Source organism: Natator depressus, chromosome 7 (genome assembly GCF_965152275.1).
Source record: "Natator depressus isolate rNatDep1 chromosome 7, rNatDep2.hap1, whole genome shotgun sequence".
NCBI lineage: Eukaryota > Metazoa > Chordata > Testudines > Cheloniidae > Natator > Natator depressus.
This window is the reverse complement of record NC_134240.1, coordinates 60,370,574-60,396,926: the sequence shown is the minus strand read 5'-3', so window position 1 is coordinate 60,396,926 and position 26,353 is coordinate 60,370,574. Positions and strand designations below refer to the sequence as shown.

Here is a 26,353-nt window from a genome sequence, read left to right as displayed (position 1 = left end):
AGACCAGCACACTTTGTACTCCCTTCCCTTGCAGTGGGAATTGGGAACGACACACTTTCATTTGTAGACTAAGAAACAAAGGTAACTAAATGAGGGATTGGACAAGAATTAGATCTTGTATCTAAAATGATGAGGAAGGCTCTTGACTACAGTGTAAATAGCAGACAAGTCAGATGTGCCACAGACTAAGGACTGGGAGAGAGGCAAATGGGCTTTAACAATGAGAGACTTTGAATTCTGTTTAATCAGTAAATAACTTTTATCCTATTATATCCATGATTTTTGCATTTCACTTTCATCTTCTCTTTGTTTTCTGTGTTAACTACTTCTGGCTTTAATTGGAGCAATCCCTGGTTGGATATTCTCAGGAGGAGGAAACTGAAAGTCTGACCCCGGAGGGGACAGGTTAGGGATATACAGAGATACTGAACTGATAATATGGATAGCAGGGCCCCACTCAGAGGTTCTGCCTTCGGTGAATAGGAGCATGGGGAAACCCGAAAGACTAGGAGGCGGGCCAGGCTCAGGCGACCTTGGTTACATCAAATCTCATTTCAATGTAGCATTTGTTAGGTTTTTCAGACCTTGAAAGCTGTGTTGGTGCCTGTGGCTGTACTGGAAGTGAAATGCTCTAGGCCAAATGATCACCTCTAATGCTTCACACCTAAAGAGGGAGAAGCACTACAGCATATTTTTAATCATCTGTGATCTCATTTTCATCTCTTTTCTGCACTTGTGTGGTGACATCTTTATTTTGCACTGATGTCAATATCTAGTTAAAGTTCTGTAACAGCACCAAGGCTGGAAAATAGTCTGATACTAAATTGTGGTCTTTATCAGTTACTGGTCATCTTGATCTGTGGGGAGTGTTGTCTGAAGAGAAATGAGCCTGATTCTGCCAATGACTCCTTCTCTGTCCTTAGGCATGCTGTGTATGCCCTGTCTACACTAGTAGATCACTAATGGCACCAACTTCTAAAAACATGATCACCCTAGCACATATTTAAGATGCTTTGTTTGGTGATAGGAGACCCAGGACAGGATGGAGTCACTAAAGCCAAGGGAGGACAAGATTTCAAGGGTAGGAGCATGGTTGTCAAAGGCAGCTGATAAGTTGAGGAGCATGAGGCTGGAGGACAGGCCTTCATGTTTGGGCAGAAAGAGATCATTTTAGACTCTGACAACACTTTCAGGGAGCAGAGAGGGTGGAAGGTGGATGGAGCTGGAGGAAAGAAACTCCAGGGGTGGTTACAGTGATTGAATGAGAGTTTTGGAAAGAAGAGATTGGGTGTGAGATGGGGGTCTGGGTGAGTGTTCTGTAATCAGGGGACAAAAGCCTTTTCCCCTGGGTGGAGATCACATGATGAAAGTTAGAAGTTGAGAAGAATGAGGGAGAGGGGGGTGGCTCTGGGTGACATAGGAAAGCAGGTGAGAACTCTCTCAGTGATAGGAAGAGGTCATGTTGGATGTTATGTTTTTTTCCTTGAAGAAATCCTGAGTAGAGGTAGGACTTGGGGGGGTGGGGGGGGATTGTCTGGGTTGTGGGTGTGGCATTCAGTGGGAGGGGAGAAGTAGAACTACTTAGCTGAGACAACGGAGTGAATATGTAGCGGAGAAAGCTTGCATCGTTGTGGGACTGCTGAGATGTGAGGACAAGGGTGGTGAAAAGCAGAAGAGAGATAATAGATGTTGATGAATTGGTGGTTCCAGAAGTGGTGTGGGCAGTGCTGAGGAGATGAGGTAATGGTAAGAGGGAGGAATTCAGTGATGGAAAGGTCAGAGAGAGTAGTATTTGGTGAGGACCAGATCAGGTGAATGAAGGAGCTAATCAAATGAAGAGATGAAGGCAGGAAGGTGGGCAGCTAGCTAGGGATCATTTGGGACATCAGTTTGGAGGCTGAAGTAGCCAAAATGAAAGTGAGGGATTGTGAAGCATGGGAGCCAAGAGTCAGTCATTGAGGATGGTCAGTGAGATGGAATAAGGTGGGCCATAGATCACAGCAACATGGAGTGGAAGAAAGAGGAGGGTAGTCCAAAAGATGAGTGAAAAGAAGAAGCAGGAAGGCGTTGGAAGTGATAGAAATAAGAGAGGGGAGCCAAATACCCCAACTATGACCTGTGCAGGACAATTTTGTGCAAGGAGAGTTGATGAGGAGTGATTGCAATAGGAAAGTTGCAACAGAGGCAGTATGCGTGGGAGAGAAGGGCCAGGGAGTGTCCAGGTCTCAGTGAGAGCTGGGAGATCATGAAGTTGTGGTTGGAAGAAGTTTTCTTTTAGATGGACTTGGCATTTTAGTGGGGACAGGAGGAAGGAAACAGTTGAGGTTAAAGGAAGCAAAGTGTTAGTGAGGGAGGATTGGAGTGGGACAAGTGATTATGGAAGTGAGGAAGGCAGAAGAGGTATGTGGATTTGTGGGAGTGAGAGGTAGAGCAAGGACAGGAGGAAGAGATGCAAATGTACAGATGATGGTGGGGAGTGTGTGTGGTGTTAGGATGAAAGGGCACAGGGGTGGGGGAATAGAGGAGCAGAGATGAAGATCGCACATGTAAGAGGGTAGCAAATGATTAGTAGAGCCAGCCATGCTGCGGGCAATCCAATGGACAGTTGGTTAATAAGGCGAGTGCTTAGCTTTCAAGTAGTGATCAAGTAGATTGAAAAATCCAAGAATGAGAGACAGAGTGCTTAAATCCCAAATAAATATTCAGTGATGAAGAGGGATTAAATGATAGATAACACACGGCTAGCTAGGCCTTATGATGAAATACCAATCACTTGATCTGCCTGGCTAAATATATAATTAGTAGGTGAACAGAAATTAGGCGGAGAGACATAAAAGTACTCACTGACTGCTCAATGGTTCAGAATGCCAGCTGGCATATAATGAACTCAGTTGATCTGGTAAGGGCAGTAACTTGCAGGCCGGCATTGGGTGGATCAGCATTAGAGGGTTATGCAGTCATTGCAGAAGAGAGCACACCTCTTTCTGATACATTCCAGGCATCAGCATGACTGAGGGGCAGGCTCTCTGCACTGCTCAGGTGGTGCAAAGGGAATGGAGACTAATTGCAATGCCCTAGTCAGGGATACCCTAGTGTTCGGGAGGGGGAGTCTCCAGCAGGTGCAGAGCCCATGTAGCTGGCTTGTGTGCCTTCCTACCCATAGCTCCTTGTGCTGGTGTGTGTGGCTAAGGTGCCAATGCAATTCCTGCTGATGGATGGTCCATTAAGGTCCATAGCCAACTTGTTCAGATTAAAGCAGCTGTCACTCTGGGTCAAGCAGAGAACAGGGAGCTGTAACTGGTTCCCTGACCGCCCCTTCACCCCCTTAGACATAGCAAAATCTGGCCCCATGTGTTTCCTTCCTGTGCTTTTCATGGAGTACTAACCTAGGGACTGCAGGGCATCATGCTCCGTGTGTGTGTATGTATGCATGCATATGCATGTGCTCCTTTCTGTTTCTTCTTGTCACTTGGCCTGATTTTCCTTGGCTCCTCAGAAATGGTTTAGACCAGGGGTCTCAAACTCAATTTACCTTAGGGCCAGTGCCAGTCCTCAAACCGTCCCAGCGGGCCAATAATGTCACTGAAGATGGTGTTCACGCCACCTCCCCAGCCCGTTTCCCACCCTTTTCCCTTGCTCCCTTGGCCTCATGCTGCCCCAACTGACTGCCCGGCAGCTAATGATGCTGCCTCCATGGCTGACTCTGCCCAGCGACTAGTGGTGGTATCTCTGTCCCTCTCCCCCAGCCAATGGGTGCTGCAGGGGGCGGCGCCTGCAGTAGACAGCATGGCTGCATGGATCTCTCCTCCACCGGCAACAGCAGGGATATGGAACCGCTTTCAGGGAGACGAGCTGCCCGAGGTGAATTACACGTTGCTGAGTGCAACCCCTGGGAAGGTCCCAGGAGCAGCAGGATGGAGCAACGTTGTGGGGAGAGGCATGTGAATCTCTCCTGCCAGCTGCCCTCCTGACCCTCCCACCCACTTTCGGCTGGCAGCCTTGAGGGCTGGATGAAAGAACTTTATTAAATGTTTCCACGGGCCGCAGTGGGGAGGTTCTTGGGCTGCAGATGGCCCGTGGGCAGGGACTTTGAGACCCCTAGTTTAGATCATTTGTTTAGAGCAGTTGATCCTCCAAGCAGTGATCTTGCTCCTGAGACTTGGGCCAGTCATAAATTTCATTTGTTTGCTTTCATATAATGTTTTGAATTTGTCAAGTTTTGGGGGAATGTGCAGACTCTGGGGGCCATGGTCTCGCTATAATGGCTGTCAGTTTTGAATCTGTCATTGCCTGGCCTCTAAACAGCCTACAAGACTGTGTTCTATGTAACTGCAACAACCTTCACACACTTGGAATCTTCTTTTCAAACCAGTTTCTTGCTCATATATACTTTTGTCTTTCTGTACCTTTTATTCTTTTTCACAAGACCAATTAATTTTGTAGCCCATTTTAATTAAGTGTGAATTTAATTGTTTTCTCATTTTGTAGTGATTGAGGACAGAAGATCTTAACAAATAATTCTTGCATTGCCGACTTAGACTTATTTTTCTTTTCTGTAGTTGTTAAACAAACCAGAAAATTGCTGTGGACTTAAGGAAAGTCAAATACTTTCTCTGCTTTGCGACATTGGTACGTAATCTGCTGCCTTTCTTGCCTTTTCATGTTCGCTATATGTAACTGTTTTGATGTTTCAACAAAACCCTGCAAAAGCAAGTTGTCAAAACAAAGCAGGTATTTCTAGTAGTGGAAGGCTCTTTTGTCCTGCTTACTGGGATAATTTGTGACACTTAGGGCTTGTCTGGAGGTTTAAATCTGCCTTAACTTCAGGTTAGTCTGGGGTGAAAATGCCCACATACACAGTGTGCAGTTCATTACAGCACATTAGACTAAGTCCACACTACAGGCCTTACAGCAGTGCACTGTAACGCTACAGCTGCGCTGCAGTAAGGTCTCCTGCGTAGCTGCTCTATGCCAGCGTGGGAGAGCTCTCCTGCCAGCATAATTAAAATCACTCCCAATGAGTGGTGGTAGCTAAATTGGCAGGAGAGCATCTCCTGCTGACATAGCGTGGTCCACACTGGCACTGTGTGAAGCAGCTCTTATAATATCAGATGCTCAGTGTCATCCTCTTATTCCTCGTCCTGCTTTCTCCGCTGCTGCTGAGGGAAGAGCCGCATCTGCAGCCACATCTCTGCTTGGTGATGTGGTGGGTGAAGTCCAAAACCAAAGCCACCTGGTTTTGAGTGCTGAAATAAAGCCCAGTCCAAGGAGTGTCTGCATATTCACAGTTGTCAGCATAAGGTCCATGCTGGCTAACAGCAATTCAAAAATGGTGCTAGCTACCCAGAAAGGAAGCAAGGGATTGAGAGTGTAGAACCATAGGATTTAAAAAAAAAAAAAAAATGAAATTTGAACTTGCCCGGCTTCTGCTATGCATCCCACAATGCATCCTGCAATATGCAGAATGATAAAAATTCAGAATGTACCCAGTTCAGCAGCAAAGAACCATGGGATTCCCTCCGAGAATGCCATGCACTTAATATGCAATAAACCTCGCCATTTGTTGCGAATTGAAAGAGGGCACAGCCATCCTGGATGCATGCTATTAGCGTGGCTTACAAATTGCATGCTAACTCAATGTGGATTAACCCTTCACCATGGTGTAGTCAAGCTCCTAGAGTTGTGTTTCCTGAGAAATTGATGAATTTGTATTGTCTATATTTATCATTCAACCCAAGATGCTTTAAAGAGCATACCTGCTAAGCATATTTTACTAATAGTAAGGAGTTTGTGAACACATGATCTATATACATGATTCTCTTCTTCTTGGGACTACAGGGTGAGTCAAATCTACCAAAAGAAATCTGTTTGCTTTTGCAGGGAAGAAGTGTTGTCCTTTGAGTGTTTGCACAGATCTGTTCCACTTTAGGGGTGTGTGTTTGCCTCATGAACTGCTTTTAGAGAATATTTTTCCCTCAGCTGTACCTATGGGGGCAGCTTGAGCCCCCTCCTATCTGATGCCACTGTGGGGTGGTATAAGAGGGCGGAGCCACCTCTGGATCCCTTTCAGTTCCTTCATGCTGCCCGTGACAGTTGTCACAGCAACCTTCAATTTATTATAAGTGCTTCCTTCAATTCTTTGTCTATATACCCTCTTATTGTTAGGAGTAAGTTCGTTTAGCTAGTTATTAGGGCTGTCAAGCAATTAAAAAAATTAATCATGATTAATTGCATAATTGTGCTGTTAAACAATAGAATACCATTTATGTAAATATTTTTGGATGTTTTCTACATAATCAAATGTATTGATTTCAATTACAACACAGAATATAAAGTATACAGTGCTCACTTTGTACTTATTTTTGATTACAAATATTTGCACTGTAAAAAATAAGAAATAGTATTTTTCAATTCACCTAATACAAGTACTGTAGTGCAATCTCTGTCATGAAAGTTGAACTTACAAATGTAGAATTATGTACAAAAAATAAAAGGAGTACTTGTGGCACCTTAGAGACTAACCAATTTATTTGAGCATGAGCTTTCGTGAGCTACAGCTCACTTCATCGGATGCATACTGTGGAAACTGCAGAAGACATTATATACACAGAGACCATGATCATGATCATAATGATCTATAATGAGATCATAGAGATCATGGTCTCTGTGTATATAATGTCTTCTGCAGTTTCTACAGTATGCATCCGATGAAGTGAGCTGTAGCTCACGAAAGCTCATGCTCAAATAAATTGGTTAGTCTCTAAGGTGCCACAAGTACTCCTTTTCTTTTTGCGAATACAGACTAACAAGGCTGTTACTCTGAAACCTGTACAAAAAATAAGTTGTTTTTGAATGCAATGTAAAACTTTAGAGCCTACAAGTCCACTCAGTCCTACTATTTGTTCAGCCAATTGCTCAGACAAATAAGTTTGTTTACGTTTGCAGGAGATAATGCTGCCCGCTTCTTGTTTACAATGTCACCTGAAAGCGAGAACAGGCGTTCACATGGCTCTCTTGTAGACAGCATTGCAAGATATTCACGTGCCAGATGTGCTAAACATTCGTATGCACCTTCATGCTTCGGTCACCAATCCAGAGGACATGCTTCCATGCTGACGACACTCATTTAAAAAAAAAAATGCATCAATTAAATTTGAGACTGAACTCCTTGTATGTCTTCTGCTCTTGTTTTACCCGCATTCTGCCATATATTTCATGTTGTAGCATCTCGGCTGATGGCCCAGCACGTGTTCCTTTTAAGAACTTTCACTGCAGATTTGACAAAACACAAAGAGCGTACCAATGTGAGATTTCTAAAAATAGCTACAGCACTCGACCCAAGGTTTAAGAATCTGAAATGTTAAGAGTAACACTCTGATGCGGAAACTACAGAACCGGAACCACCAAAAAAGAAAATCAACCTTCTGCTGATGGCATCTGAACCAGATGAGGAAAATGAACACGTGTTGGTCTGTACTGCTTTGGATCATTATTGAGCAGAACCAGTCATCAGCATGGACGCATGTCCTCTGGAATGGTGATTGAAGTATGAAGGGACATATGAATCTATAGCGCATCTGGCATGTAAATGTCGTGCAACGCCAACTACAACAATGCCATGCGAATGCCTATTCTTACTTTCAGGTGACATTGTAAACAAGAAGCGGGCAGCATTATCTCCTGCAAATGTAAACGAACTTGTCTGAGCGATTGGCTGAAAAAGTAGTAGGACTGAGTGGACTTGTAGGCTCTAAAGTTTTACATTGTTTTGTTTTTGAGTGCAGTTATGGAACAAAATACTTTTGTAAGTTGCACTTTCAGGATAGAGATTGCACAACAGTACTTGTAGATGTGAATTGCAAAATACTATTTCTTTTGTTCATCTTTACAGTGCAAATGTTTAATAAATATAAAGTGAGCACTGTATACTGTATTGTAATTGAAATCAATATATTCAAAAATGTAGAAAAACACCCAAAAATGTTTAATAAATTTCAGTCGGTATTCTAATGTTTAACAGTGCAATTAAAACTGAATAATAATAATCAATCACCGTTAACTCATGCGATTAACTCAAAAAAATTTAATCAACAGCCCTACTAGTTATACTGGTAGTCCTAAGACTAGACTAAGTTTGTTTTCAGATAACTGGCTTTTGGTACCAGAACGATGCTGTGCTCACTGGGGTTTAAATCCTGCTACAGTTGCACTAAACCCATGCCAGTTAGTGATCCCCATCCAACCTGATTAATGTGACATTGGGTGAATCCCGTATCAGTGACAAACATCTCCAAGAGGTTTAAGCTCCTCCTAGTGGTGGACATCTTCATATCAGCAGCCCCTGCCAGGGTGGTCCTGCCAATTGGTGAAGCCATTATGGAGCCAGTCAAAGTGTTATGACACCATTCTCCTTACCCCACACAGCAAAGTGTGCTGAAAGGAAATACTACATCCCCTCTAAGGGTTATAAATACTTGTATTCCCATCCTCCCCTGGGTTCCTTGTTGGTGACAGCTGCTAATAAATGGGAGAGACGTGTACCTAGTGTCAACACTGACAGGCAAAAAGATGCAAAGGAACTGGACTTGTTTGGATGCAAACTTTATTCCACAGGGAGTCTTCAGCTCAAGAATCAAATCAACAGGCACTTCTGAGCTGCTCTGACTCCACCCTCTAGGAAAACATCATCTTTAAATTTTATAATCTGCCAAAGCACTGTAAGCAGGAGTTTGCAGTAATAGTAGATGATGGCAAGTTGATTGCCAGAACTGTTCTCCAGGACATCATGTGCAGTGCAGATGTGGTGGTTCGAAACATGGTATCAGCTGTTACAGTGAGAAGATGTTCGTGGTTACAGTCATCCAGGATTTCGCCAGAAGTCCAGTAAACCATCATGGACCTTCCTTTCAAAGGTCCCTGTTTATGTTCAGATAAGATGGATGATGGGCTCTGTAGCTTAAAGGATTCCAGTGATCTATATTCTGGTGAAAGAGAGGAAACATTTTGGTCATTAACAGCCATACAGACTCCAGGGTTTTCCTCCTCTGTCTCAAGATTCGCCAAGGAGAAAGGGCAGGAGTTATACAGGGCAGTCTCTACCATCCTCCTCTTCAGCATTAGTGGGCTCATGCTTTCCAGCTGCTGCATTCCAACAGGCATTTTGACGCGTTTGTTGAGGACAGTACACCAGTGTCTGTAGTTCCCTCTATTTCCTGCCCTTTGTTTTTCAACCGATTATCCCACTTCCTAAGACTGTGGGTCCAAATAACCTCGGATCAGTGGGTCTTAAGCATGGTAGAACTGGAATATTCCCTCAGGTTCATTTATACACCCCCACCCCGTTCCCTGCTCTCCTTCAGTGACTGCTCTGACAAGATCATCCGTCATTAGGAGATCCGGTTGCTTCTTCAATTGGGGCCACAGAGGAAGTTCAATTAGGCCTCAGAGGGGAAGGCTTTTATTCCTGATCCCCAAAGCCAAAGAAGTTCTCAGGCCTATTGTAGATCTAAGAGAGTTAAACAAATTCCTGAAGAAAATAAAGTTGCTCATGGTTAGTGGATACCATAGCCTTGATTATTCCTTCCTGGAACATGGGGACTGATACTTAAAGAATGCTTGCTTCCATGTTGTGATTTGACACTGCCATTGGAAGTTTCTCAGATTTGTGGTAAATGGGTCCCACTATCAGTTCAGTGCTCTAGTTTGGTCTCTCAGCCACTCCTCAGATGTTCAAAGTGGATGGTGGTAGTGGGAACTCATCTGCATAAATCAGGAATCCATGTGTTCCTATACCTAGGGTACTATGAAATCTGTGTTCATGGATAGAATCATGGAATCAGAACGTTAATGCAGAATTCTGCTTTCCCCAGCACTGAGACCACAGCGGCAGGCAGGGTGAGCTGCATGGCTGAGCTACTGTGCAGCTACACTTGAGTCAAGCTGCTCTGGATCGGAAGCCTCCTGTTTTGTGTTGAGCAGAGCCTGAGGGGTGGGGGCTGAGGTTGGGGTGTCCCCTTCCCCTTGCTGGTCTCCATTGGGGTGGGGGTCAGGGGCGATCCTCTCTGTGTACCAGCCTCTGTGTCAGGAGTCAGAGTAGCAGCCGTGTTAGTCTGTATTCGCAAAAAGAAAAGGAGTACTTGTGGCACCTTAGGGACTAACAAATTTGAGCATAAGCTTTTGTGAGCTACAGCTCATTTCATTGGATGCATGTCTCAGGAGTGGTTGCTGCCACCTGCTGTCTGAACAAGTATTTAGGCTGTGAGTGCTCTGCTTAAAGAGAGAGCATACATGCACCTGCCCCACCATGCGTGCCCACACGCTTCTGTGGACTTTTTGTATTACTGTTTAGCGACGTCAGTTTGGTCACCTTCGCAAGTGCTACTTTAAAAAGTGATTTAAAATGTGTTAATTTTCACATGTACTGTATATCTGCAGCATGTTTTCCTTAAATTGTAGGATTTTTTTTGTAAAATCTGTTTTCCCATTGCAATCCAATTCTGAACATTTTAATGCATTTATAGAAAGGCTACTTAATTGTTGTCAGTGTATCAAAGAATTTTGATTTAAAAAAATCCATAGATTAATTTTTTAAAAATGGGAAAAATCTGAATAAATCTGAAAATCCATAATAAAACATTTCATAGGGCCCTATGTACCTGGATAACTGGTTGAGGCTCAGGTGTTACACAGCATCTTCACTATCGTATCAATGTTCGATGCACTGGGGCTCCTGGTGAATGGGACAGATCAGTTCTACTACCTGTACCCAAGATAGTTTATTGGTGTGGTCTTAGATTCCACAAAGGCCAAGGTTTTACCACCTCAATCCAGGTTTGAGATGCTACAGGATCTGGTGCTATGTCTGAAATCATATCCTCTCACCATGGCACACAACTGCCTCCTGTGTAGTTCAACACACCAGGCTACACCTCAGAAAGCTTCAGCCATGGCTAGCATCTGTGTATACCCCAAATCAACAACATGTGGAAAAGATGGTTCAGGTGTTAATATCAATTTTGTAGTCCCTGGATTGGAGGATAGACCCTCTGAAACTCTGTGTGGATCCCCTTTGCCCCCCCGTGACCAACCCTAACTTTAGTCACACACACTTCAGACCTGGTCTAGGGCAGCAAGAATGCCTGATGTGTGTTCCTGCTCCTGGTGGCCAGCATCTTCTCATTACTCCTCCTGCTGAGTTGGACTGGGGTCTAGAGTCACAGCAATGGTATCTTTGCTATACTGCCTTTTCAGATGCCTGCTCTTAGCTTCCATTGCTCTGCCAGCAGCATTGCTAGGAGAGAATAAAAAGCACCAACTCTATCTCGAGTCAGCACAGCTCTCTGTCTAGGGAGATAGTGTTGGTCTTGGCTGGTGAAAATGTCTTCTCTACACCCAGGTGGGTGTATCTGCAGGAGGAGCTCCTGGAGAATGGTCTAATGAAGTCATTCCAAGGAAATGTCCAGCCAAATACACTTTTAAATGGCCATATGCATGTTAACAACACTGAATTGTATAGTTCAATAAACAAACACTGGAAAGTGGAAATTTACAAGTAATGTTGCAAAACAAGTCTTAACTCTGTCTTGTATTCCTGCCTGCCTTCGACTTTTAGGAAAGGCCCTATGTACTCTGTGGGGAGCTGCATCTAAATTCTTTGGCCTGGCCTATAGGGTCAGAGATTTCCCCAGTGGCTGGCTGGAAATTCTGTGGCCTGGCCCCGAGGGCCTGTGGTGCTCCACTCTAGCTGGCTGGAAATTCTGTGGTGCCTTCAGGAAAACTCGGACTTTTTAAATTAAATTACATACTAACACTAATAATATGGTATCCCTCATGTGTGTTCCTGACATAACATTCAACTTATTTTACTGTGCCTCTACATTGCCAGTCCTCCATTTCCTGCAGATTTTTGTATTGACTGTGGATAAGTGCATTTTTGAAGCTGTAAATTATGGATTGAAGATTTTTAGCAGCTGGTATGGAAGAGGTGGGGCTTCTGGTACCTGGCTCATGTGGGGAAGGCATCTTGGAATTGTGAGCTAAGCACATTAGTTGGATATTTCTGAAAAAAAATGATCTATAATGAAATACATTGTAGCAGGGTTGAAGACTCACCAGTGCGGCACCTCCTGCTGGTAGTCTTGGGAATTAGCTCTTGTCCAGCCCAGAGCGCCCTCTGCAGGCCTGTGGCTCACCTGCCTCAGGCCCCTGTGTCCTTCCCGGGCCCCGCTGCCCCTTTACCTCAGGGTTCTATCTCCAGCAGTAATCCACAGTCTGGGTCTCCCCTCCCAGGGGAACCTTCAACCCATTATCCCCACCTTGCCTCAGTGGCTACTGCCAGTCATCATCTAGCTCCCACTCATTGGGGCAGACTGCAGTCTGTAATGGCCACTCATCATTGGCAATGGGGTCTGGACCAGCTGTTTCTGCCTAACCCCAGACGGTACCTCTGCAGCCCCAGTACCTTCTTTAGGCCTTGCACAAGGCCTGCAGCCTGGGGAGTTACCAGGCTGGAGCTCCCCAATTCCTCTTGCCTTTCCCCAGCACTACTCTACTTCAGATACCCTTCTCTCCCAGGCAGCCAGGTCCTTCTCTCTCCAGAGCTAGAGAGAGACTGACTCAGCGCCTGGCTCACAGCCCTTTTATAGGGCCAGCTGTGGCCTGATTGCGGCGTGGCCCTAGCTGTGGCTGCTTCCCCAATCAGCCTAGCCTTTCACAGGAGCGGGGTAACTGCCCCGCTACATACATAACAATGTTCATGGTTATTATTCATTGTTATGTTTCAGAGTTAACATATGGTGCAGATTTAATGGTTTGTAGTGTGCTAAAATTAAAAAGTTGCACTATTGCTACTTATTGCCACATCATTAACAATTGTTTGGTTTGGGGGTTTTGTTGCTAGAATCTTGGTTTTGCTTGCACATTACCAAGCCAAAAAATAAACATGAAGTGCATGCACAGTTGAATCCCAAAAGAGCAAATATATCTTCATTTTAACAAATTCCCTTTTTCCTTCTGTTTTCAGCTCTGTAGCCTCATAGGGAAACCCCTAGTTTGATCATCTTATAGGTGTGACTGAGTGCCCTTGTGTGGATAGGGGAAGAGGATGCACCTTTTTAGATGGTTGTATTTAGTGCTCAGGATTTTGTAGTTAGTCTGATCCTGTTTCTTCTTAAATACATACACTGTGAAGGAGAAGAAAGGAAAATGCAGCTGTAGTAGAGAGAGAGAGATTGGAACACTGAGCCTGGTGCAAAATTTAAGGCCTGAATCAGAGGCTGTAAACCAGGGGTTCTCAAACTGGGTTGGGACCCCTCAGGGGGTTGCGAGGGTTATTACATAGGGGGTCGTGAGCTGTCAGCCTACACCCCAAACCCCGCTTTGCCTCCAGCATTTATAATGGTGTTAAATATATAAACAAGTGTTTTTAATTTGTAAGGAGGTTTCTCACTCAGAGGCTTGCTATGTGAAAGGGGTCACCAGTACAACAGTTTGAGAACCACTTCTGTAAACCAAAGTCAGGCCATATATTAAAGCAAACGAACATAAGTTCACTGTCCAGTACATGAACTTGGCAAAGTTGTTGCTAGTGTACTAGGCTACGGTATTTACATACATATATTTTAACTAGTATAAATGCATCCAAATTTAGTACAAAATAAAATTTGACAAAATAATGAATAAGGATGTTTTGTCCAAGATATTAGGAACAAGGGGAAATAACAAACAAATGTCATAAAACATGTATAAGGGTATGTAAGTTGTTTGTTTCAGTCTATAAATGTTGCCTTAACCCTTTGTGTGGCTGAGGAGACAGCAAAAATTCCTTCTGCTCACTAAGCTGTTCCTTGCCCCTGGGCACTTATATGTTAGTGTCCTTGTAGCTCCTATAAAACACTAGTACTGTGCCTTCAGGGCAATAAACCTGGCCAAGTGCCTTTGTTACAAAACTGTGCCTGTTGTCTTTTTTTACAAGTAGCATTAAGGTTTGCTAAATTAGCAGGCTGCACTGTTTGCTATTGCTGATAACACTGGAGCTCCAAGGACAAAAGCACCAAGGGGCCAGAACAGCATTACCGAGGCAACAACATTCCATCCTTCAATACTTAGCAGCATAAGAATGGCCCAACTGGGTCAGACCAAAGGTCCATCTAGCTCGGCATCCTGTCTTCCTACAGTGGCCAGTGCCTGGTGCCCCAGAGGGAATGAACAGAACAGGTAATCATCAAGTGATCCATCTCCTGTCGCTCATTCCCAGCTTCTGGCAAACAGCTTCTGACACCATTCCTGCCCATCCTGGCTAATAGCCATTGATTGACCTATCCTCCCTGAATTTATCTTGTTCTTTTTTGAACCCTGTTATGGTCTTGGCCTTCACAACATCCTCTGGCAAGGAGTTCCAGATGCTCCTAAAAAAGAAATGTCTAACTAAGGGGAAGTGTTGTTCAATCAACATTTAGTTGAAAGCACATTTCTGATTGAACCGACAGAGATGCTTCCAATTTAAGAAAGTTTCTGGCCTGTAATTCTGTAACTTCATGAGAAGTTTTGTAACCCCTATTTAGCACTTCCTTTAGGTCAACAAAACTCAGTTCTCTGCATTCCTTTGAATCTGTTCTGTGCTTTCTTTAAGCAGCTCTTTACATAACATGCTCTTAACTTAAAACAACCTTTCATTCACTCTGAACAAAGACTATTCCAACACCATGCATCTCACTGAGATAAATGAGGCAGTTGACACTTCTTAGACCGGTTGTTTCAGGCTTTCTGCAGGTGCAGGAAGACTGATGTAATGGTTTACACTCAGTTCATGTTTTTAATGCTTACTTTGCAACCATAAGCAATGAAAAAAATTTAACAAGAAGTCCAAAACATTTGATGTTTGGAGCACAATTATCCTGCAAGGTACAAATTCTGTAGCAGTCTTGAGTACAGGGGCCTGGATTATAAGGTGATGTGTTGGGGTGCATTCTTGTGGTGCTGGGATCTGGCACCTATGCAGGTCAATGTGTAATGCACAGCTGATGGGCAGTTTCCAGTAGAATAATCAGGGAGACTCAGTTAACTGAGCTGGGGGAAGATGTCTAGGGTGCATTTGACACCCTTGTGTGTCACCTGACTTGGGGACTGTCCTAAAGGGAGGGTATAAGGCAGAATATGGCAGCGATGTGCTGCCAAGGGCATGTGGAGTTTCCCAGGCTGCACTTACTAGCTTCCATCTTCCTTCCACACAGAAAGGGTAGAAATATGGCCCCAATTTAGGTGTATGTAGTACTTGGAGGGCTGAGGCTTCTTTGTGCTGAGAGAGTAAGGTAAAGGTAGATTTATATATTATGTCATAAAGGATTGACCCTCCACGTCTTGGAAAGGTGAGAGTAGAAGATACTATGGAATTTTCAGGTTGTTTTGGCACAGTGGGGGAACTAGCCTGGTGATGTCTGGTCTAGTGAAATGGTAGGTGAGGAACCTCATGTGGCAGGTAAAATACAGCATGCTGCTGTGTCCTGCAGCAGGAGAGTGGGCTGGAGAAGACAGCTGTCTGTATGAGGTGCTTCACCAGGCAGTTGATAGGCCAGCTGGTTGGTGGCCAATAATGGAAATGCAGATGGCACTTGGTAGGGTAAAAGGTTCTCTGATTTGTTAATGCGGTGTGGGGAGGTTACAGAGGTGAAAGTGTAAATTCACCAATTACAGAATTTTATTATGTTTTAAACCATTCTTGTTTTTAAAGAGAAATACATAACCTTAACTTTATACGATTTCCTGACCAAAAAAGAATAAATAGAGGTGTTAGAAATTCTTATAACTTGATTTGTACTGGTACTGGTGCTGTTTCTGTTTCTTATGTCAAATACTTGATTTTATTCAGGGTCGGGTATCCAGTATTTGCATGAAAACAGAATTATACACAGAGATCTAAAGCCTGAAAATATTGTTCTCCAGGATGATGGTGGAAAGGTAAGTCATATAACTGTGCCAAAGATATCACCTTTGGTGTCCCAAATATCAGATCTGAAAGTCATGTAACAATTTTGCCTTGACTGATTGAAATGAAGAATGCTACTGCTTTCTTATTTAGTATAGCACTGAATCCCATAGAATGATGCTTATGCAAAAGACAACCATGATTTTAATAATGTTCATATTCCTTCTTAATATTACAAATTCTATTTGCTTATCCTTGAAGACTTGTCAATTGATCAGTCACTTTACTGTAAAGTATCAACTATTTTTTTTAACCAGTGTTTTTGCTTCCTGTCAGTATCAGCAATGTGACATTGATTGTATCCTGGCATATGTTTTGGATTTCTGCGGGGTACATATCAAGATTGTCCTTGTGCTCAGTTGGATACATTTTTTAGTAAAAGCGGTATTCTTGATTTACTATTTTTCTGTTTACTTTTCTTGATATCAAAATACTATATCTTGTAAATTCTCAAAAGTTTAGATGCTGTGTTCAGTCAAGCCTGATCCAATTAGTTTCAGGACAATAATGAATTGTATATGCATGTTGATGTAAATGAATGAGCTTGGCTTACATGGCTGAACAGCTCTGTGTAGCATTTCATGGTTTTTTTTAAATCTTGTTTGTGGATTTGTTCCCCCCATCCCTGGGTTTGACTCTGCACCTTTTACTTTGAATTTGCCCTTTTCATCATGCTTTATCAAACATTTGTCTTGGATATTGACAGATAATTCATAAAATAATAGACTTGGGATATGCCAAAGATCTGGATCAGGGAAGTTTATGTACATCATTTGTTGGGACCTTACAATATTTGGTAAGTGTTTTGTTTTTTTTCATGTTTACAATTTACTTTGGCATAAATTAGCACAATTCTACTTACACATGTTCCTCAAATCATACATTTTCCAGAAATAGAAAAAAATACATTCTCTGGAGTTTTGTCACTTTAAAAATAGTATGATATTGTTTTTTAGGCCCCAGAACTCTTTGAGAGTAAATCCTACACTGTTACTGTAGATTATTGGAGCTTTGGAACAATGGTGTTCGAGTGTATTGCAGGATTTAGACCCTTTTTACACAATCTACAGCCATTTACCTGGTAAGACATTTGCTATGAGAGAGGGTGCCTGGGTTTGATAGAGTTGCTCTTTTTGTGGGGAGGTGGCTGTATGAACTAGAGCAGTGGTCATTGAATGGTCAATCCTAGAGCATCTCCCAGTCGATTGCGATCTCCGGCGGCACAGTGTGTCTACCGTTAAGGCAGATTCCTTGCCTACCCTGGCCCCACGCCGCTCCCGGAAGCTGCCAGCGTAGCCCCGTGGGGAGGGGGGCAGCAGGAGTCTCCCGCTGCGCACTGCTCCTGCCTGCAAGCACTGCCCCCACAGCTTCCATTGGCCGGGAGAGCTGTGGGGGTGGTGCTCGCAGGCAGAAGCAGCGTGCAGAGACACGAGCCCCCAGCTTCCCTCCTCCCCCAGGGGCCACAGGGGTGCGTTTAGCCCCTTCCAGGAGCGGTGTGGGGCCAGGGTAGGCAGGGAGCCTGCCTTAGCCTCTCTGCGCTTGCCGCCAACTGGGAGCTGTCAGAGGTAAGTGCTGCCTCGTGGGAGGCCACACCCCAACCCCCATCCCTGAGCGCCCTCCTGCACCCCTGCCCCAGCCTGGAACCCCCTCCCAGAGCCAGCACCCCATATCCCCTCCTGCACCCCAACCCCTGCCTCAGCCCTGACCTCCCTCCGAGAGCCAGCACCCTGTACCCCCTCCTGCACCCCAACACTCTGCCCCAGCCCAGAGCCCCCTCCTGCACCCAAACTCCCTCCTAGAGCTTGCATCCCTAACTCCCTCCTCCATCCCAACCCCCTGCCCCAGGCTCAGCCCAGAGCTCCCTCCCACACTGCGAACCCCTCAGCCCCAACCCCCTGCCCCAGCCTGGTGAAAGTGAGTGAGTGAGGGTGGGGGAGAGCGAGTAATGGAGAGAGCGGGGGATGGAGTGAGTGGGGTGGGGCTTTGGGGAAGAGGCAGGGTAGATCCTGGGTTGCTCTTAGATTCAAAAAGTGATCTTGGGCGTAAAAAGGTTGGAGACCACTGAACTAGAGCAAGTAAAATAAGAGTACATAAAGTCAGTTTGTCCACAGAGAATTTTATTTTATAGGCATGAAAAAATCAAGAAAAAGGATCCAAAGCACATTTTTGCTTTTGAAGAGATGACTGGGGAGGTTCGGTTTAGTACCCATTTGCCACAGCCTAACAGTCTTTGTAGGTAAGTATGTTTATAGTTTTGTGCACATTAATCTCTGAGTTTTCTTTTAAACCATTAAGAGCCAATAGTGCATATGACCAGATTTATTATTTCAGGTAGTTTTGCAAGAAAATGGCCACAATTTTACTACAAATCAAAAATATGAAAATTGCAGCAGGTTTCCATTGGTTAATGTGTTTTGCAGCACAATAAAGCTAATAACTAGCAGTTGTCTAGAACTTTATCCAAAACTTTGAAGGTTCTTATGTTTTATGAATGAAAAAGAGGATTACTGGAGTACTGTGGTTCTCCTTAGAGTAGTTGTCCACGTGTACATTCCACGACTGATGGTGCACGTGCACCTCATGTGCCAGAGTTCAGTCTTGTGGCCGGAAGTATCCGCCCAGAGCGTATGTGCCTTGAGTCTTGTCATGCTCTTCTGCAAGGGGATATAAGAGAGAAGGGCACTAGTTGCCATTAGTCCCTAACCACCTTGTGACTTGGAACACTCATGGTATTTGCAACTGTCAGCAACCTTCCCTACCAGTTAGTTAGCTTACAGTTAGTAAGCTATCCATTTCAGATGTGTTCCAGATCTACTAGGTAATATGTATCCTCTACGCCTTTCTCCCATTTCTTCAAATCTAAAGAGTAGTATGGAAGATAAAGCAGACAATGCCCTTGTAATTCTGGTTGTTATAGCAAGGGCAAGATTGCAGTGGTTTTCAGTTCTCCTTCACAGATCTTGCACCCACACCTGCAGTCCCTATACGTAACAGCATGGTCTATAGGACTAACTGATCTGGGGGAATCTTGTTTGTCAGATGTGCAACACATCATGCAAAACTTCTGAAGCAATCTATTCATAAGTGCTATGACCTCAAGTGGGTAAGATTTGTCTTCTGGGGATCTGATCTTCATTGTCTGCAACAAATCAGCCCCTGCTTACTGCACCTGATACTATCTAGTATCTGTATCCTCTCTGAAAGTCCATTTTGCACCCATTTCAGCCTACCACGTATTAGAAGACAACAGAACCTTAGTTACCCAGGACTTGATTGAAAAGTTTGACAGGTGTGGTGAATGTATAGCCACCTTGCCATCATGGGACCTTATCTTAGTCCTTGCTCAACTTATGAGACCGCCCTTTGAGCCAATAAATTAGTGCTCACTGCTTCATCTATCAGTCAAGACAGCATTCGTTATAGCAGTATTATCGGCCAGAAGGGAAAATGAACTGCAAGTCTTGATGGTGGAACCAGTTTTCCACAAGGACAAAGTTGGTCCTCTGTCCACATCCTAAATTCCTGCCCAAGGTGGTAACTGATTTCCATCTTAACCAATCAGCTTGTCTACAGATGCTTTCTCAGATTTCATGTGCATTTAGGCAAGTCAATACTCCACAGACTAGATGCTAAAACGGCATTAGCATTCTATTTTGATTGCACTAAAAACTTTAGAAAGTTCCCAGATCCTTTTATATCCTACAGAGAGAATAGTTAAAGGTCAGGCAATTTCATCTCAGTGCTTGTCTAAATGGGTTACACTGTGCATTGAAGAGAGTTACACACTAGCCCGTGTGCCTCTTCCTGTAAAAGTTCCACTAGGATTAAGACAGCCTTAAACATATTCCCATTACTGAATTCTGCAGATCTACAAAGTGGACCTCTATAAACACATTTATGAAATGTTACTTATTTAGCATTCAGATCTGACATGCACTTTGGTAGGGCAGTACTCCAGTTGCTGTTTAATTAGGACTCTGTCCCACCTTCTGCAGAAGACAATATTGCATAACAAACTATCCCAACAGTGGGAATGTGTCAGGGGCCTCTCGAAGAAGAAATTCAAGTTAGTCACCTGTAACTAGGGCTCTTTGAGATGGACTTTGCACATTCACATTCCCTGCCACTCTTCCTTGGGGTCCTAATAATAATCTCAGACTTGAGGAGGTAGTGGAAGGAACTGAGGTGACTGGAGTGCCACGCTCCCTTTCATTGCCCCTCCCTCAGAACATGCGGCAACAGTGAGGAGAAGGGAGGGATGTGAGAGCTCTCCAGTTGGCACTGCTATGGAATGTTCCACAGTTAGAGCTGCACTACAGCACATCCCAAAAGTGGGAATGTACAGAGTTAATCTCAAATGTCAGTATCAGACGAGTAATCTTCATTTCTCTTGCCCCCATTTGGAATTGGGGGCCTGGGATGGGATTGTCTACTTGCCAAGAGCAGCAGCAAAGGCATACTCCTCTCCTTTTTTCTCTCTATGGTGTGAACACCAAAGACTAACTGGGACCATTGAAATGCACATATTAAATACAGGCGAATTGTTTTTCCTTTAATAAATAAATAAAGATTAAATCTACATAGACCGCATTGAAGTGGGGTGGTTTCAAAAGTCAGGAGATACAGGAGTTAATGTTCCAGAAGCAACATTCTGGAACCTTCCGCTGCCTTGTTCTTCCTATTTCTTGTTTCATATGTAGTTTTCTATTACAGTTTCATGTAAAACATGTAAACCGTACACTATACTGGATTCCCAGTGTGGCCAAGATAATGTTGTTGTTGAAACCTTAACTTTTGCCTTGCCTATGGTGTAACTGTTTTGACCTTAATGTTGTAGTAATAATTTTCTTGTATTGAATAAGTGTAACTACTTTATCAGAGGGAAATAAAACAGAGGATACATACTTTGGGTGAAATTCTAGTCCCACTGAAGTCAATGGGATTTTTGTGTCTCTTAGTATTTTTTTTCCTAGTACTGGTAGAAAACACGTTTGAATTAACTGGACTCTTCGTTGTAGAATGCCTGCCTTCTTTGTTTGTATTACACATGTCAATGTATGGTTTGTTTTTGTTTCGTTTAGTATAATTGTAGAACCAATGGAGAGTTGGTTACAACTGATGCTGAATTGGGATCCACAGCAGAGGGGTGGAGGTATAGACACAGAAACCAATCGACCGAAATGTTTCCTGTTAATGGATCACATACTGAATTTGAAGGTGCGTTTTTAAGTGTGTTATCTAAATACTGATGGTAAAGACCTCTCAGTGGACAATGAATGTGCTAATTGAGTGGAAATCCTTGCACCCTCCAAATCCAGTGTCGGGGGATGCATTCTTCCTTTCCTCAGAGAGAAAACACTTCTACCTTAATTCAGTTCATACCTGAAGGCAAGAATATTAGTAGTAATGTGACTCTTTCACCTTTATTCTGGAAGCATAAGGGTGGCCTCAGACCAATATGTGCCACGTGTTAAGGATGCACTATTGACAGTAATTAAAACTCAATTTATCTAATCAGCCTAACTTTTATTTATCTGTATATCAGCACATCTTCTTTCTAGGACAGCGTATCATTTAGCCTGATACCTTAGTGCCATTTGTCTCTTGAAAGAAATTACGACTAGAAATGAAGATGACTTTGTTCTTGGTTTTACAGATAGTACACATCTTAAATATGACTTCTGCCAAGATTGTTTCTTTTCTCTTGCATCCTGAGGAAAGTCTTCATTCACTTCAGTCTCGCATTGAGCTTGATACTGGAATAAGTACTGGAAATCAAGAGTTGCTTTTGGAGATGGGAATTTCCCTGGATCCTCGGAAACCTGCTTCCCAATGTGTTATTGATGGTGTGGTAAGATTATTTCCATTTTACTCCAGTTGTGTCATATCTGTTTTAAATTTTCACACTGAAAATCTCAGGGAAAATTAATTGCTTTTATTTCATCATAGTAGAGATTGTAGCTTAAGCTGTGGTCTTTCAGTTTAGTTAGTGGTTAGATAAGTTCTAGCACTGCTTGCTTTACAGATTTAATGTGAAGTCAAGTGAGTGGCCATACAAAATTCTACTCTTGGTGCACATGTACCCCATATGCATGAGATCACATTCTTTTGAATATCAGTGTCTGCTGTGGCTGTGCTTGTACCCCTCTTCTTCTCTTGCTTCCTTGTAACAGGGAATAAGGGGTGTGGCAGCTGCAAACTGCACTCAGTTCCTTCTTATCGCCTGTGGCTACAAGATAGAAAATCATAATGTCCTTGTTCTTCGTCTGGTGTCCTCTGCAGTATTCCCACTCTTGGGAATGCGCCAACCGGTCAGCTTGGATGGGGGAACCTTCTGGTAGTGTCTGAGTGCTCATGTGCTCCTCCCTCCCCCCCCTCCAAAAAAAAAAAAAAAAAAAAAGTCCGATACCAAAATGCTTAGGAGAGAAGTGTTCTCCTTCATATTGCGATGTTTGCCGCACATTTACTCCTCAGGCCCATGGAGAGAGAGAGAATGGATTTCAGGCCCTTTTGTTACACAAGGCTTGTCAGCCAAATTTCCAGGATCGGATATAGCTAGAGGATCTGAGTGGAAGGATAGTACTTCTGGATCCAAGAAGGCTTCAGTAGTTAAGGCTTTGGTTTTGGGACCGAACTTCACTTCCGAGTCGATTTGAGCTTGCAGTAGTCAAATCCTCTCATCCAACTCCAGAGATATTACAACCTCCATCAGAGCTTGCTCTAGCTAAGGATCACAAAGCTCAGGAGAAATTGCCTCAACCAAGCACTTCAGTTATGAGGAAAAGAGAGGCCAAACTGAAGCATATCTCAAGTGGTTCTTTGGGCCATTCAAAACTCAGCGTGGATCCAAGACCTAAAGATATAACAACTAGGGATCATTCTAAGGGAATGGATCTGAAAAAGAGACCAACAGAATCCTGTACCTCAACTACTAAGGATCCTTCAGTTACAGTGCAGGTTCACATAGATCCGCAACATAGACTGATCTGACTACATATCATTTTTCTCTGAACAAGAGACCGAGACAGGAGCTTTAACATGATAGATCTCCAGAGACTGTACTCCCCGCATCTAAGACTCCTACTGCCTCTCCAAGAAAGACTGTCTGTCTCCATTCTCTAGATCCTAACTTCGTTCGTATCTCCTACTGTTTCACTATTGGATCAGGGTTTGAGCCAGATCTGATGATAGCATCTAATAATCAACAGTTTCTCTGAAACAGGGCTTTCCTTCTCTAACAGACATCTCAAGACATTCTACACAACAGTGTCTGCTGTGGTGCTAGTATGGGGTAATTGGCAAGACTGGCACATGCCACTGTGGATGCTTTGCCCCTGTTGGCCAACTCCTGCTTATCCATACTATGCAAGAAGAGCCGACTCCTGAGCAGCCTCCATCTAAATCTACAGATTTAGTTCAAGTCCATGAACTATTAAATGGGATGGTGTTAACTTTAAATTTGTCATTAGTAGCTTTGGAAGAAGCCACCCACCCAGTATTTGACATTGAGTTCTTCTGCCAAAAATAACTTTTTTTTCCAATACTGGAGGGACTTTTTGATAACGGGACCGGCTCTAGGCACCAGCAAAGCAAGCACATGGTTGGGGTGGCACATTGCCAGGGGCGGCATTCCTGCCATCCTTTTTTTTTTTTTGGAGCAGTTGTGCTCTCGGAGCTGCGCCACTTAGACGGGATGAGGGCTCCGTGCCCCCAGTCGTAGTGGGAAGGGGAAGCCCCAGCCCCTGGGTGCTGAGCTGCCAGGGCCCAGCCGCTACCTGGGGAGGAGAGGGCGAGTCCTGCCGGGGAGCCGGGGCTGCGCTGCCTCATCTGCACACTGGCTGCTGCGCTGCCTTGTGCCACCCCTTATATCAGGGCTTCTCTGCGCGGCCAGGCGGGGGAGGGGGTAAAGCCCCTGCAGGCACTGGGAGACGGTGACATCACTCCCTCCGCTTCCAGCGCCGCCTGCGAGCCCCAGTCCCACCTGAGCTTGGGGTGGCAAAAAACCTAGAGCTGGCCCTGTTTGATCATCAGCAAAAGCTATATGGACCAATACTTCCTCTTGTCAAACCATTTAAAAAAAGGCTGACAAATTCTGCTAGATCACATATGAAGGGTTCTCTTCTTTTCATGTTTACCCAGTACAAAGAACCAGATCAGATCTTCAACACTTTATTCCCTGTGAAAGAGAAGGGGAAAAGTTGTACTCCTTAGGGAGAAAATTTATTTTTTTCAAGCAGAGGTGGCCAGATATTAGTTTCACCTGTGGGAAAAGACTTTGAACGTTACTAAAACTCTTCCAGAGAATCAGAGAAAATTAATGGTAGCTCTTGTCAAAGAGAGTCAAAACATTGCCAAACGTGCCTTCAGGAGATCATTTAATGTTTCAGGTACTGCCTCATGATCAGTTGCATCAGCAGATGATCTCCGTAGGCACTCATGCTTAAGATCATCATTACGTACGGGAATGAAATCAAAGATAGAGGATCTTCCCTTTGAAGGGGATGGACTATTCAGTGCTAAAACTGATGTAGTACTGGAAAAGATGAGACCTTCCACAGCTAGCTCTCTTGACTTACGCATTTGTTTAGAAGAGTGGTTTTCAACCTTTTTTCATTTGTGGACCCCTAAAAAATTTTGAATGGAGATATAGACCTCTTTGGAAATCTTAGACATAGGGTTCTGAGGAGCATGGGTTGAAAACCACTGTTCTATGGTAATGACCATCTTTCATGGATCCCCTAGATATAGTCTGCGGACCCCTAAGGGTCCATGGACCACAGATTGAAAACCACTGGTTTAGAAGGAAACCACCTATGCCTGTGTTGGGATACCATAAGCAGTACTGTCCTCCTTCCTTTCTCTTCATACTATACAAAAGGAGACAGCCGTAGCAGCACCCATCATCTTATCAATCCCAAGAAAGAAGAAAGTTCTTTAAACCTGGGATGAGGACAAAGAATTCTTCAGCTGCATCTTCATTGCCCCATGTCAAGCCTCAGATTTTACATTGAAATTGAGAGCTTTGAACCAGTTTTAGAAAGTACAACCCATGTTTTTGGAGACTTGTCATACCATTTCTACAATGCATGATCAGCTATCGCCTCTGAGAGAGGATTTGGAAACAGTAAGGGAGTGTTATACTATCCTGTTTGAATCCCTTTCTCCCTACAGCCCTCTCCTTCCCTCCTTTTTCAGGTATCCTTCTCATAAGATTATATTAAGAACAGAAGTTCTACAGAGGTGGCCCCATTAACTTACAGAAACATGGGGTTCTTCTCTGTAACTTTCTGATCTCAAAGAAGAATGGAGCTTTCAGACCAATTCTGGACCTCAGAGCTCTAAACAAATATATCAGAAAGTTTCAGTTCAGAATGCTACCACTGCCATTGATTCTTCCTTCCCTGTCCACTCTAGCTTGGTTTGCTGATCTAAGTCTTAGATGCATGCTTTCTTATTTCTATAAGACCCTCACTGCAAATGTCTTTGTTCTATGCTTGGTCAAGACTGTTTTGAGTTCAGAGTTCTGTCTTTTGGCCTCTCCACTGCACCCAGAGTTTTTACCAAATACCTGTCTCTACTAGCAGCTTATCTATGGAGACAAGGAATTTTTGTCTCCCTATGCTTAGACTATTGACTGCTGAAATAGCACTCCCAGGAGGAATTGAGAAGAGCAATTCAAGTCACTTGTTCTCTCTTTGAAACTTTGGGCCTTCTAACAAACAGAAGTCTCTACTCTCTGCATCCGAGAAGGTCCCATTCATTGGTGCAATTCTAAAGTCCAGGAAAGAAAGGGCTGTCCTCTTACAAGAGAGGTTTTTGAAACTACAAACGACTATCTTGAAACTACTTTGGGAGCCCTCTCTAAAACTAATACACTTTTTGACTTTACTAGGCCTTATGATCTTAATGACATATGTGGCACCATATGCCAGACTCGGAATGAAGCCACTTCAGCCCTGGGTTTCAAAAAAATTAAGATGGGCTACAGACAACATGCCAAAGAATGCTTAAGATGCTCAATATTCTGAGAACAATTCAGTTAATCCCTACTGTGGTAGCTAAAACCAGAGTATGTTCTCAAAGGAGTTTTGGTTTTTTTTCAGCCCTGCTCCTCCTGTGTAATAGTTATGACAGACGCTTCCAAAAGGAGTTGGGGAGCACATCTCAACAACTTTTTCATTTGAGGGCTTTGGAACCAATAAGAATCTGTATTACACATAAACATATCAACTCACAGCTGTTTGGCTCTCAAATCCTTTCTTCCTCGGGTGCAAAATTCAGTAATTCAAGTAGACACACACAGTATATCAGTTATATATTACTTGAATAAATAAGGAGGCTCAGTTGTCTCAGAACTTGTCTTCACTACCA

At 43.7% G+C, this 26,353-nt stretch overlaps 1 protein-coding gene across 1 annotated transcript in view; it reads left to right on the top strand.

Annotated features, from left to right (window-relative positions):
• CHUK (component of inhibitor of nuclear factor kappa B kinase complex) overlaps positions 1-26,353 on the top strand; it is a 90,683-nt gene that overhangs the window by 5,726 nt on the left and 58,604 nt on the right. The window contains exons 4-10 of the mRNA XM_074958614.1: positions 4,560-4,629; positions 15,866-15,954; positions 16,689-16,778; positions 16,939-17,063; positions 18,111-18,218; positions 21,064-21,199; positions 21,639-21,833. Of these exons, the coding sequence (XP_074814715.1) occupies positions 4,560-4,629; positions 15,866-15,954; positions 16,689-16,778; positions 16,939-17,063; positions 18,111-18,218; positions 21,064-21,199; positions 21,639-21,833 (813 nt within the window). The remainder of the gene's footprint in view (positions 1-4,559; positions 4,630-15,865; positions 15,955-16,688; positions 16,779-16,938; positions 17,064-18,110; positions 18,219-21,063; positions 21,200-21,638; positions 21,834-26,353) is intronic.